General features: G+C 42.5%; 1 protein-coding gene across 4 annotated transcripts in view; it reads right to left on the bottom strand.

Moving 5' to 3' along the window:
• FLI1 (Fli-1 proto-oncogene, ETS transcription factor) overlaps positions 1–14,764 on the bottom strand; it is a 150,638-nt gene that overhangs the window by 31,697 nt on the left and 104,177 nt on the right. For all 4 annotated transcript variants that reach the window (XM_029572556.1, XM_029572555.1, XM_029572554.1 and 1 more), the window contains one exon: positions 1,640–1,708. In XM_029572556.1, the coding sequence (XP_029428416.1) occupies positions 1,640–1,708 (69 nt within the window). The remainder of the gene's footprint in view (positions 1–1,639; positions 1,709–14,764) is intronic.

Below are 14,764 nucleotides of genomic sequence, written 5' to 3' on the forward strand. Positions count from 1 at the left end.
GAAAAAGAAAAACAAAGAAAATGTTTGTTGAGTTTCCCTTTGTTTTGTTTTTTTTCTATAGCAGCTGCCAGTCCTGAGGCCCCCGTGCTGAGGCCATCACCACCACCACCACAAAAACCTGCCTTCTACTAAACTAACTCCCTCCCCAGGCCCTCTTATCACCACCTCCCAATCCCACATCCTACACTCATCTTACCTCTTTTGTATGGTGAAAATGTGGGCAGGAGCGATCCCCATTTGCTCCTATTCTGCTGGTGCTTATCTCAGAAGGGCGCCAGCTGACCCAACATCCACCATTTTTAATGCTTTCCTACAAGATAATAGGGGTATGCAGCCAGATAATTTTTGTCTCTTTTTTGTTTTTTTTTTATTTGTTTCATTTATTTTTTCATATTTGTTTAAATAAATCCATTTAGTGTGAAATATCTTCGATTTATTGTGCACTATTTTGATTTAGTGTACTCTAAATTCTGAATACTAATTAAATGATTGCACATGCCTACAAGATAATAGTATCAGCTGACCAAAAGGACCAAATATGTATTCTGTTGTGTCTCACATGAGGGAATTTATCAAATGTCTTCTGAAAATCCAAATGCGTTATGTTGATTGCTTACCTTTATCTACATGCTTATTCACCGCTTCAAAGAATTCTAATAGGTTAGTAAGGCAAATCCATATGAACATAAGAGCATAAGAAGTGCCGTACTGGGTCAGACCCAGGTTTATTGAGCCCAACATTTCACTTGCCTGAAAATAACTTCTGCAAATAGTGCTGGCAAACTGAGGCCGGTACCCCTGTAAACTTCTGTTATACAAAATGGCACCAGCCAAGGCCAGACCCAAGCCTGAACCATTTGGATGGCAAGAATGTACAGTGGTACCAACCTCAGTCTACCAGTACCATTTGCAAAAGCGAGGAGATAAAGCAACATGATTAATATCATGAGAAGTATCAGTGGGGGAAGTAATTTCCCTAATTTAAAGCCCATCGTTTTAAACACTTAACCACTTCTTCTTACTGGGTAGAATATAATGCTGTTTATAATATTTCTAGTGTTGTCTTTTCACAGGTAATAGTAATACAATGAAAATGCTAAAGAAAACTAGAACTAGAATGAAATGGAAATGAGTTGTCAAGTCCGGGCTTTACCCCACTGAGTGCATGAACTTGTATTTCTGATTTCTCTAAGAAAGGCAGGACTGAGCCCATACATGGAATAGAGTAAAACAAGTCTGACTCAGTCTGACCAGTGGACATGGAGCCAAGTTGGCAACCCTGTGTATAACGCTAGGCCTTAAGATTCGCAAAGAGGGCTACTTTTCTAGGTTGCCAACTTATGCAAATTAACCAGGATTCCAGACAAAATGTATGCTGACTTTTCTGACAAATATTAATTTACAGATTTCCTGAAGACCAGGTCTTTCTCTGGCCCTTGAGGATCAGGGTTGCGCACCTATGCCGCAGTTACAATGGGGCAAAACCAGGTCTGATTGATCTGTTCCTGATGACACTGAGCTGTCTGATCACTCTAGCCTAGCAAGCAAAATCTGCTTCAGGGCAACTTGGAAAGTCTTTATTTTGAACTGAATGCCCCAACAGAAAAAGAGAAGATAAGAAACTGAAAGAGGAAGCTACCTTCTTTGGCAGTCAGTCGGGAGGGCTGGTCTGTGTGAGATGGCGTGTTATAACCCAGCGATGAGCTACCTGCAAGTCAAATGAGAAAGTCATTACATATTATATCCAGCAGCACTATATGAAATGAAAAGGCTGCCTCCTGCTTTTTGGAGATGCAGCACCCATTTCACATTTATTTGTCATCCCATTCTTTGATGACATTCTGAACATAGCATTCTGGGCAGTAAACTGAGAAGTGATTTTTAACGGTTAAACTGTAACTACAGTCTGGAAGTCGCATGTTTTCATACCTTCTTCAGCAACATTAAGAAACGTGCCTCCTGCTGTTACCTTTGAATTATTCCTGTAAAACTTGCAGATATTGTTTATGCTGGAATTCGACTGAAAAAATGTACAGTAGCAGACCAGAAGCATGGATCCCATTGCTCAACTTGGGACTTTTGTAACAAGTTTTCATTTAATTATTTGTAGGAGCTGTATACCAGCTATTACCCACAGGTCTCTGTGTTGTATAACAGATTATTTTGGTGTGCAAATCCCTGTAATGTATTCTAGGGATGTGAATCGTTTTAGGACGATTAAAATTATCGTCCGATAATTTTAATATCGTCTTAAACCGTTATGGAACACAATACAATACAGATTCTAACGATTTATCGTTATAAATCGTTAGAATCGTGAGCCGGCACACTAAAACCCCCCTAAAACCCACCCCCGACCCTTTAAATTAAATCCCCCACCCTCCCGAACCCCCCCCAAATAACTTAAATAACCTGCGGGTCCAGCGGCGGTCCGGAACGGCAGCGGTCCGGAACGGGCTCCTGCTCCTGCATCTTGTCGTCTTCGGCCGGCGCCATTTTCCAAAATGGCGCCGAAAAATGGCGGCGGCCATAGACGAAAAAGATTGGACGGCAGGAGGTCCTTCCGGACCCCCCGCTGGACTTTTGGCAAGTCTCGTGGGGGTCAGGAGGTCCCCCACAAGCTGGCCAAAAGTTCCTGGAGGTCCAGCGGGGGTCAGGGAGCGATTTCCCGCCGCGAATCGTTTTCGTACGGAAAATGGCGCCGGCAGGAGATCGACTGCAGGAGGTCGTTCAGCGAGGGTTCCGGCGCCTCGCTGAACGACCTCCTGCAGTCGATCTCCTGCCGGCGCCATTTTCCGTACGAAAACGATTCGCGGCGGGAAATCGCTCCCTGACCCCCGCTGGACCTCCAGGAACTTTTGGCCAGCTTGTGGGGGGCCTCCTGACCCCCACGAGACTTGCCAAAAGTCCAGCGGGGGTCCGGAAGGACCTCCTGCCGTCCAATCTTTTTCGTCTATGGCCGCCGCCATTTTTCGGCGCCATTTTGGAAAATGGCGCCGGCCGAAGACGACAAGATGCAGGAGCAGGAGCCCGTTCCGGACCGCTGCCGTTCCGGACCGCTGCTGGACCCGCAGGGTATTTAAGTTATTTGGGGGTGGGGGATTTAATTTAAAGGGTCGGGGGTGGGTTTTAGGGGGTTTTAATGTGCCGGTTTTTCGATTTTTCGATTTTTTAACGATTTTTCACGATTTTTCACGATATTTTACCCCCCCAAACGGCAACAATACGATTCCCTCCCCCTCCCAGCCGAAATCGATCGTTAAGACGATCGAGGACACGATTCACATCCCTAATGTATTCTGGACTGGCTATGCACAATAGGCCCTGTGGAGAGAAAAGGTATTGGACCAAAAATCATAGGGCTCCTGGGTTTGAATTTTGGCCAAATCTGCTCGGCGCACGCAAGCCCGACTTCTTCGTGCATCCCCTAATTAATATGCACGTCGGGCTTTTAAAATTCACCTCTAATCCAGCTTCTCTCCCCTGTCATTTTTTTTCTTCCTTCCAAGTCCTGCAGGAAACAGGAGGTGAGGGGGTAAGGCTAGATCTGACAGCAGTTCAGTTTTTGTCTGTATCTTTCTATTTATAATTTGTGGACACTTATTCTGTTTTTTTATGTTCTGTGTGTCTGACCAATGTGGGTATTATTATGCTGTGTATAGAGAATAAATCATAGGTAGGTTTGAGTTCTGGCAGATAGTGCTGTTTTATTATGGCTGATTTGTCATCAGCAGAGGTTCCCAGCTGGGGTCCTATAGGGGAACCTCAGGTATGCTGCAAAATGTTTGCGGTGCAGATAGAAAACAGGAATGGTCACAGATGCTGCTGCCAGTAGCAAAGTTATGATATTTCTCTTCCTTTTCTCTGCTATTTATAGTATTTATTTGTAATGAACCATTGGTTTACTTAGGAGAAGGAATATACTATCTAACCGGGGGCGGAGTTGGGGTGGAGCAAATGTAAAGTAGGGAGGATTTATCGTGTGCCATGAAACCCAGGTAGAGCAGTCCATTAAGCTAGGTTGAGAGAACATTGCCCAAATCTCATCTTTGGGTGAGTTTCCTCACTCCGTAGGTCATCAAATCTTCACAAGAGACCACTGTTCTGTTCGTACGTCTCACGTTGAATGTGAAAGTGGCCCCTAACCCCCTACACTAATACTTAAACCTCACCTCGAGTTAGTAGGTGAGCCTCCCATAGGGATACAAATACCTGTCTAGGGAGGTGGCACTATGGCAAGGCACTCTCTCTCTCTCTCTTTCTCTCTCTCTCTCTCTCAGCCTGCAACATACTGAAACAGGCCTGTCAGGAGACATCATGAACTGTGATATACTGGCAATGTAGCCCAAATTGGGCTAATAGCACAACTTGTGAAAACAGCATTTTGCATAAGGTACACCCCTTTTTGGTATCGCATGCGATACCAATGCAATATTGGAAAATGAGGCCCTTAGTGAAGAAAGGTTTGTTTGTTTGTTTATTTATTTATTTATTTAGAATTTGTAGACTACTTACCAACATTTCTAAGTGGTTTTCATCTTAACATTCATAAATTTTAAAACACTTAAAATACTCAAGAAATGCCATAAAAGGAGAGAAGCATAAAAGGCATAAAGAACATAACAACATACCAAATTTTATTCAGTCAAATACACAATAATCAGGAAATAATAAAATAAAATAATTATAATAAAATTCTAAAATTATAACATTAAATTATAAAAAACCAGACAGCCTCCGATCTACTCGAGCACTTATAAACCAAAAAGCCTGCTGGAATAGAAAGCCTTTCGCCAACTTCCTGAACCTTAATGGCAAGCCTCATCCTTTAACCCTTGCGGCAATTCATTCCATAGCTGAGGATCTTGCACACAAAATAAGTGTTCTTGTGCCTCGTCTAAGAGAGTTACTCTAAATGGCAGTACATCAAATAAGTTCTGAGAGGCCAATCTTAAAGGCCATAAGGGTTGATACAATTTAAAAGCAGCATTAAAACTTGGCAGAGCAAGACCATTGAAGCCCTTAAAAACCAACATGATGATTTTAAACTTGATCCACCAAATTATCAGGAGCTAATGATATTTTTGATGTATTGGAGTACTGTTGAATTGAAACACCAGAAGTTACCTGAGCTGCAAAGATCTGTATATACTGCAAAATGCTTAGGGTGATTAGGGGCAAGCCAAGATACAAAGTGTTATAATAGTTTAGTGAAGACATCATTAATGAATGTACAGTGGGCTGCAAATCAGGAGTGGAAGAGTCGCCTAGCGTTTAGAGCAATGGGCTGTGAACCAGGGAAGCAGCGTTCAAATCCTGCTACTGCTTCTTGTGACTTTGAGCAAGTTACTTTATCTTCTATTGCTTCAGGTACAGGGCTTAGATCATGAGCCCATTGGGGACAGGGAAGTATACCCAGTATCTAAATGTAATCTGCTTGAAAAGTGGAATTCAAATCAAATCAGTAGTCTTTAGATCATTTTTGTCCAAAAATGGATGAAGGCACATCCCAATCTTATAATAATCAAAAACAATGAATGTGTGTACCCTATTGTTTGACTGACAGCTACGATTACGTTTTTTTTGCCTTTTTGCATTCTCAAACTCAGAGGGTCATTTTTCAAAGCGATCGCACACGAAAAGGGACTTTTTGCTTGCGATCACTAAAAAGGTGCAGTGTCAAGACCGGAACAGGAGGCGTCAGGGCGGCACCGGGGTGGATGCCGCAAAGACAGCGTGGATGGCAAAAAGGTAAGGAGCCTTTTCGCTTCCAATTTCGTGCCCAATAGCACCACCTTTTATGATGGCGCTATTGGGTGTGATACTGGCAGCGATCGCACCACGGAGGTGCGATCGCTGCCGGCTATTGCAGGCCCACCCCCCGCTTCTCCCCCCCACGCCCCCTGTACTGCGTGATTCACGATGCCACGGTAGGTTAGAAAATCTAGGCCTCAGTTTTTAGATGCTGACAGGCACATCGGGTTTCTCCCGGTCTCACTGTTACAGCTTCCCCGCAACGCTGGTAATTCCATTTTCATTAACATTTCTCTTTACTTCATTTTTATAGAAAGTCTGTCTGCTTTGACATTAGATACCACAATTGGGGGAGTGCCCCATTTTTTGATAGACAGTCACTATCATGTGACTTTTTTGGTGCAGTTTACACTTTCAAACTCAGCTTTTAAAGTGCTGGTTGGCACATTGACTTCCCCAATGTGTCACAGCTTCGGTCTGCTTTGAAACACTAGTACGTTTTTCAATTTTTCCCTATTCACTTGCGCTAGATAGATTCGTTATACATCGGGGTTGCCATATTATTCTTTACCTTTGCAGAATGTGATGCTAACTAGATGCACATATACCTCTTAAAAAGCAGAAAAAAAGGAAAATTGCCTTGCTCTTGTGACATCTGGTTCCCACATTCTCTACTAGAGGGTAAGTTAAGCAAGTCCTCTATAAATATCGGAACATCTATCAATCTATGCCACTATATTTATTGTTGTTGATATATAACTTTGCCTATGATATGACTTTCTATTTGTAATCTTTATGTTTGTGTATTAGAACTGCTCTGCTGTTTGCATCCATATCTTAAAGCTGGGATAAGATTGATTCTGTATTCTTCTATGTTTTTCTGATGCCATATTTTGTCCTCTTACAAAAATAATATGTAACCCAATTGTTTAGCTTTACTTTGATTTTTAGATTGTTGGTCCCTCTTGACGCAGTTGTATGAAACACGGTCCGTGTTGGGGGACCATGTAAATTTATAGTAAACCTACATTTTAAGACACATCTGTGCAATTATAAATAAACATCTCTTAAAGACAGTGACTTTGGACAATTTGAGATTTTACTCTGCTTCATTCATTGTTTTTGACAAAAATGGATGAAGCCTACAAAACATTTGTAATTTAAAGAATTCACCTCTAACTACTTGTTTTACATGTGGACGGAGTGATAACTTGGTATCCGTGGTAACAACTAGATTATGAACTTAGTTGGAAATGGCATCTACACACACCAATATCAAGCTGGGCATATCGTTAGAAGGAAATCGAGCAAGGTATAAAAGCTATGTTTTATTCATGTTCAGAGAGAGCTTATTTCCCAGCCAAATCTTTACAGTTCTTAAACAATAGACAAACCTATTTAAAGTTTCCTGATAAGAATTTTTTACTGGAAGGAAAAAATTTAATATCATCTGCAAAAATCTGCTACTCGACATCTAAACCTGCAAGGACCTGGCAGATGGGACAAATAGATGTTAAAAAGGGAAGCAGAAGTTGTTGATTCCTGTCTTTAAACTAAAAGCAGATTTTACCCCTGGCAAGACTATTTATTTATTTATTTATTATTTTTATATACTGACATTCTTGTATAATATACAAATCATACCGGTTTACATTAAAACAGAAGATGCAGGAAAAATGTTTCCTTTGTCTAATACATTTAACATTAATAACAAGGAAATTGTTGTAAAGGGATAAGAAGTGAGAAAAACATAGAGAAAGGTAAATGAAAGAGGGAGAAACAGAAGTTAAAAAATGAAAAGGTGGCACAAAGGGTTGCACGAAGGGGTGCACAAAGGGGAGTGCCCCTTTGTCGCTCCCCTTTGTCGCTCCCCTTCGGCGCACGACGCCTGGCGAGCGACGCCTGGTCCGATGGTAGTGACGTCATGGGGGGGGCGGGTCTAATGATTGCAGCACTTACATCACTGTTTCTTTCCAGTTTCAGATGAAAACCAAGCTGTTTCCTTCACTTCCCCTCCCATGACTGTGGGGTGAGAAGCGCTGCAGGGTGCCCCTTGATGTTAACTGGCTTCCCACACGCGACGCCTGGTGTTGATATATATTGAGTTTGGGTTTTGATTCCCTCAGGTGGGAGCTGCAGATAGTTTTAGGGTGTGGATTTCTGTTGGAGATTCTTAACTGGATTTTTGTTGGATTCTCCTGAGCTGCCCTCCTTGAGTCAACCCATCTGACCCATTTTTACTGTGTTGTGCTCTCTGATCCACTTTTTGGAAACTTTTTCTGTGAATGCCTTGGTACCCCTTCACAGAGAATTTGGGGAGTCCTGTGTAAGGTTAGACTAAAGGGTAGGGAAGATTCTGTTGCTCTCTATCTCACCTCAACTGGATAGATCAGTCAGTGACCCAACGCAGAGGAGTAATGTTTTGAATCATTGTAAAAGAAGTTTTTACGCCCTTTCTGACTTTGTTTTTCCCCTTTTGAATCAGAGTCTATTTGTGTTCCTTTGAGTGTCCTTGGTACCTGGGACCCAGTAACCAAATCAATTGGGAAGAGGTGTCTTTCACCTAGGAAGAGCCTGAGTAGAGAGTTCATCTGTGAGGAATGGATTCCCATCCATTACCAAGGGAAGGAATTGAAGGTATGTGTTCAGGAGCATTTGCTAACCCAAGTGTTCTACATTTGGGAAACGAGTGCTAACCTGGTGCTTCAGAAAGAATATGAGAACTGGGACATTGTATTCCGATAAATAATTGGGACTAACTTCTAACTATTCCACAGTCTTAAGAAGCATCAGACAGAATTAGAAGTTGGAAGAAGGATTACATTTTCTTCAATCTGAGTACTTGAAAAGGAGAAGGAGAAGTGCTAAACTAGTAGCTTCCATAAATCCAAAGACTTTACTAGGTCATAAATTGATTAATCTTTATTCTTCATGATTGTTCATCAACTTTATTTAAAACAAGTGCTGTAAAGAATCTTCAGTCCATTTATCAACTATCAGTAAAGGAGTTGGAAACCACATTGCTTCTCAGTGTGATTACTGTTGCTGTAGACTGGAAATAATCAGTACTGTTTACAGGGATTTGAGAAGGGCTATATACTATGGTTAATGCAAAATGCTTCCCTCTCAGAAGTAAAAGCGATTCGTAGAGAATTGTTTGCAAAAAGGGTCTCTTATTTCTATGTGCTCCTGGGAATATTTACCAGGGTTCATCCACCCAGGGGGTTACATATTTATTTGCATTTTTTAATTGCCTGTCCTCTGCTCCAAGTGATGGACAATGCACCACATAAAGTTTTCAAAATTACATATAAGATAAAATCATATAACACATATATAAAGATGGAGGCATTCTACTTTTCCTAGGCATTTAGTGCAGCTTGAGCTGGAGAGTTAGTTAAGAGCAGTTTAGGTTGGTGGCCTAAGATTAGTCTAATTTGTTTTTATTGAATTGAGTTGCTATTTATATATTGTGTTGACTATATGTGTGCGTGTTTGTGTTGATATGTTGTTTTTATATTTTTGCTATAATCCGTGGAAGGTATGCATTACAATCAGCAGAATATAAATTTTATAAAATAATTAAATAAAATAAATATACACAATTAAATGCATGCAACAAGGTGTAAAATTGTGCCCCTTGTGTGTGATTTTCCCTTTAGTGGAATGACAGTTGTAGCCTCAGTAGGTCATCCTGCTAGCAGCGTGGTTCAGAGGTCTCCATCTAGACCCTGCTCTAAGTGTTAAGTCAGTGTATGGTAGAATTGTTGGTGTAGTGTACAACTCCCCACTGGGAGGGGGTCTGTGTGTTAACAAAACTCCTGTACCCATGTTACATAAGGGGAATCAGAATCAGCCTTAGCTCAGGGATGAGGGTGCAGGTAATGGACCTGCACCCTCATCCTTGAGGGCATCTGAGACATAAGGCTCTCTCAGATGCCCTCCAAATATGCTATATTTGTTTGATTCATTTGCCCCCAAAAACGAACGAGCATGTCCCATATGTCATTTGTTTCATTTGTTTACGTTTTCCAATGAAAAGCATTGGGTACATTGGAAAGATAGAGCATGAGGCTGGGCAGGGCATGTGGGAGTTTCCATAGCAACCAATCTTGATGCCTAAGATTCATGTGTGAGGTCAGAGAAGAACTGGGATATGTTATCAAGGAAATCAGACTGACAAATAAAAGGAACATATTAGAGGGAAGCATTGTGAATCACTGCTCTGTCTATTTTTCTCATAATATTCCCAGACTGATAGATCTTGCATTTGGATCTCTCTCTCGTGGAGGTTACATAGTGCTTTGCTGTTGTGTGGGACTTCTGTGTTTTACTAGTCTTCTGTATGAACAGTGCTTTTGTTCAATATTAGAAACATTCCATCTTTTCTAATCCTTTTACCTAGTGTCACATTATGTTAATTTGTACAGGTTTTAAATTTTTTTTTTTAACATCTCACTGTCTCTGCCATTGACCTAGAGGAAGGTTAGTCTTTTTCAGCCCCTTCTCCCCTCAGGGAAGGCAGACTGCTGCTTGGCAGTGGCTGTGTTTGCAGTGATTTATTACATTTTAAAACTGTTGTTGTGTGAACCAGTGTATTACCAGCGCTGTGGCTGAGCTGTGCCTCTAAGACAGAGAAGCTGTGTCTGGGTCTGTGTATACTGTGTACAAGAGTCAGTGCATCCACAAAGAGAGCAGTTTGTGCCAGTCACTACCAAGGTACAGCCAGCCACTTTGTGGATTAATTTATTTTGTCACTGCATTTATTACTAGTGCACAGCTGTGCTATTACTCACACACATATTAGAGCATTATACCATTCTTTGCTTTTTCTGCGTGTGTGTGCCTGTGGATGCAGTGCACTAGTCAGCAAAATACTAAAATAGTTCTACTGTAGTTTTTTCTCTCTGTGCTGTTCAAAATTACATACATAGGGATCACTATAGTTACACCAATGTCGGTGTGTTACACACGCATCCACTTCATTTTAAGAAATAAATATTAAAACATCTTTTGTCCAGCACTGCAGCACATAAAATCCAATCATGTCAGGCAAAGGTACTAGAGGATGTGGGAAGTCCACTGTTGTTGGTAGGGGATTTGTTAGAAAGATAACAGTGAGTCCCCCCCAAAAAACTAAAGACAGATTTTTTCATATCCAAAATGTCAACAGGAGCGGCAGATATGTCAAAATGCAAAAAATTGAAATTTGGGGAGGATATGCCAGTTCCATTATGTCTCAGTCAGAGCCTGTTGTGTCAGAGGAGAAGTAAAGGGAAGGTACTAATAATAGCAGTTGCAGAGTACAACCACCAGTGCCTTTAGAAATAGAAGTACAAGTGGTGAATCCTTAAGTATGAGTAGCACAATCCCTTAGTGCAGCAGAGCCCATAAAAGCTGTTTTGTCATCCTCTTCCTCTGAATCAGAGCTTGAAGAATCTCCCTTTAAAGGATTTCCTGAAGCAGAGATGGAAAAGGGATTAGCTGAAGACCCAGTATTAGGAGGTTTAATCAGTACAGTGCTAGTGTCCACTTCACTGACAGAGGAGAGAGAGGCAGGAGCTGATGTTAATGAAGGAGAGCTGGCCACACTGGCAATGCAGGAAGAGAGGATGAGTGAAACCTCTGCCCCAGCTCCTCAGGCTCCATCTGTCTCCACCGCCACTTGAGTGCCAGCAGCATCAGTCACCTCCAAGGAGGCAGATAGAGGCAAGGGATCACAAAATAAATCTGTGATGTGGAGGCATTTTTCAAATGAGGGTGGACCCACGCTTCGTCCATTGTAATTACTGCATGGAGATCAGCCCAGGGAAACAACTGAGCCATTCAAGTAATTCTGGGATGGCACATCACCTGAAGAAGAACCAACCCCTTCAATATGCATCTGGGGATGGTAGTAGTAATTGTTAGGGGCTCCTTCTGTAAGACAGAAAACACTAGTATTTGAAAGGGGCCAAGAGTTCCTCAAGCTCCTTCCAAGACTTTGGTTTCTTCTACCTGTCAGTTGGCAGGCTGGCAGCAGCAGTCCCCAGCTTTATCTAAGAAGCAACAGCCCATAATGGAGGAAATGGGGTGGTGTTTGGTGGCACTATCACAGGGAAAGAGGCAGGAAGCATCCAAAATGGTGATTAGGACTATTGATGAGATTATCACTTTAGATGATCAGCCCCTGCAGGTCATGGAGAAAGAGGATCTCAGGCATTTAAGGCAGCTCAGTGCCAAACTATAAAGTGCCTTCCAGTGCCACTTTCAGCAGAAGGGTCATCCCCAGCTTCTACAAGCAGTGCCATAGCTGTCTGCAGGCACTGCTCGTAGTGTGCATTTCACAAACAACATTTTAACATCCACAAATGACACGATGTGCAAACGGTTGTCGGTATATAAAAACCTATAAATAAATGCCTCACACTCTTTCCTCTCTCTGATGGCACGCTGGTGGGATGTGGCTGAGGTAGGGGCAGGCAGCAGCTTCACAGGGGCCACAGCAACGGATCACAGGTGGGCTTTGCTGCAGATAGTTTCTTACCTATTAGACAAATGCTGGAGGGCTGGCAGCTGAATCAGAGAGCCAGAAGTCTTAAAGGAGGGCTCTTTGTTGCCAACAATGGTTCTAATATGGTAAAGGCAGTATCCGACGGGGGATATCAGGGTGTACAATGCTTTGCTCACACCCTGCACCTAGAAGTAAAGGAGGCCTTGGAGTTGGGGTCCAGGGATCCAGAGCATGTGTACCTGCATGGTTTACTAGAGAAATGTAGAAAAATAGCTGGGCATTTCCGCTGAAGTGTGAAGGCGGGGGACCTTCTCCATGAAAAGCAATAGGAATTAGATATGCCTCACATGTGTCTCATTATAGATGTGAGTACCTGCTGGAATTCTACCTACATGACTTTGCAGAGGCTAGTGGAGCAGCAGACACCTCTGCATGATCTGTCTCAGGAATTAGAGACAGGTGTGTATGCTCCCATAGAGCATCATGATTGGTCAGTCATGAGATAGCTTGTGGAAATCCTGAAGCCCTTTAAGGATGCCACAGAGGGGCTATGTGCTACAAGTGCCAACTTGGGAGATGTCATCCCTATAGTAAACATCCTGTTAGAAAAGTTGGAAGGCTTTCAACAAGAAGAGGGAATGAGAGCTGAGGTGCTGCACTGTTTGGTATCCTTGGAAAAGCAGGTAACAGAGAGATTAGGACCTCTGACCACAAATCCTATATACATGCTTGCTTCATTATGTGATCCACATCCACATGTGGATCCACATTATATGATCCACATGTGAAAGGGAGACTCGCACTGCAGGCCAACAATCTGATGCATACAAAGAGCATGTTGACAAAGGAGGTCTGTCAACTTAAGCACCAGAGTTTGAGGCGGAGGAGGAATATAGCATAGGAGGAAACACCATCATTGCTCAGGTCGGACAGTAGTGCAAGTAGGACAAGACAGGCGGATTGAATTAGTGCATGTTGGTCCCTGTGATGTTGGTAAGGGCAAGGCAGGCAGATTTAGTCTGTACATGTTGGTCCCTGTGATGTTGGTAAGGGCAAGGCAGTGTTGGAGACACAGCAGGACTCAGTATTGATGTGTTGTGGCCCTTGGATTGACTTTTTGGGCTGAGGAGGCAGCAGCCATGTGGTTGTTGACCGGGTCCTAGTATCACAGCGTCAGAGCGTCCAGTGACGGCCCCCTGCTGCACGGTAAATGTCCGCCGCCGAGATGCAGGCAGCAGGATTCCAACATCCAGCTCTTACACTTTGAGATCTTCTTGCCAATCTGGGGTGCTACTATGTACCTCTCCTATGCTTTTGAAATCTTTATATCACTCTTTGTGATTCTTGTTCCCTTTATCTGTACCTTGGGATTTTTTCTGCCATGTTTTCTGCTTCATTCTCCCTTCAAGGTGCCTTAGAGTTCTGATATCACTTTTGGTGCCACTTTGCCTCTCGTGATGCCATCAAGTGTTCATGACACTATTACTGGACTGGCATCTCCTTTTTAAAACTTGAGGTGTTCTTCCTCCTCTTTCTACTTCTTTGCTTTACTCGCGTTGCATTAGAGAACTCCTGCCAATCCTATAAGTCTGGTATCCCTTTGCGTAGTATTAGGCTACTATTTATACCACTTTTGATGCCACTTTGCCACACTCTATAACCTTGCAGTTCTTTCCCCCGTCTGATGATTTCTTCTCACAAGTTTCATTAGAATTGATAAAGCAATCACTATTCTGGAGCTCATAAACATGTTTTCGTATTGAAACTAATGAAACAAATATGGTTCCCAATGAACTGGATGAACAAGCTGAAATGAATTTTTTCCTTCTGCACATCTCTACTTCCTGCTCCACTGTCATCATCCTCTGTATTTTACAGTGACACTGACATCATCACTCATCATCAACCTGCATCGCTGCTTCTGGGGGATAATCACAGGCCGCTTCTGTATGTTATGGACGAGAGAGAGTTCTCCCATTGGAACTAAGAGAAGCCTCAGGGGTAACAGGGCTGCATTCCATTCTTTCTGCATAGATCTCATAGCAGCAGACTTCCCAGAAGCTTCAGACGGGTAGACAAAAGAATCAATAGGACTGACTACAGAGGTAGAGGCAACCTGGTAGGTTTGTCATTTCCCTTTCCTTTTAATTATTGCCAACAATGGATCCTTGGTATAGTCCTGGCCCACGCGGAGCTCCTGAGCACAGTGTTCTGTCTGTCAGCCATCTTAACCCCTCCCCCATTCTATGCCAGCATTTTTTTGTGTGTACTTTAGACACATTTTCAGAGAGAAACGACCCACTTCGTTTTTCTTTTGAAAATGATAATGTGCAAAGTATGCAAGGTAAAAGAACCTGGGTACTTTAAACCTGTTTTATGCAGGTGATTGGGGAATGAGAGGGAACATATACATTTGGAAAGTGAATGTACTTTTACTATTTTCCTCCCCCAGCCTAAACACTCCCACAGGAGCTCTTCTTTTTAATGCAGCTAAAAGTACGTGCATTATGGAAGCCA

Source organism: Rhinatrema bivittatum, chromosome 12, assembly GCF_901001135.1.
Source record: "Rhinatrema bivittatum chromosome 12, aRhiBiv1.1, whole genome shotgun sequence".
Taxonomy (NCBI): domain Eukaryota; kingdom Metazoa; phylum Chordata; class Amphibia; order Gymnophiona; family Rhinatrematidae; genus Rhinatrema; species Rhinatrema bivittatum.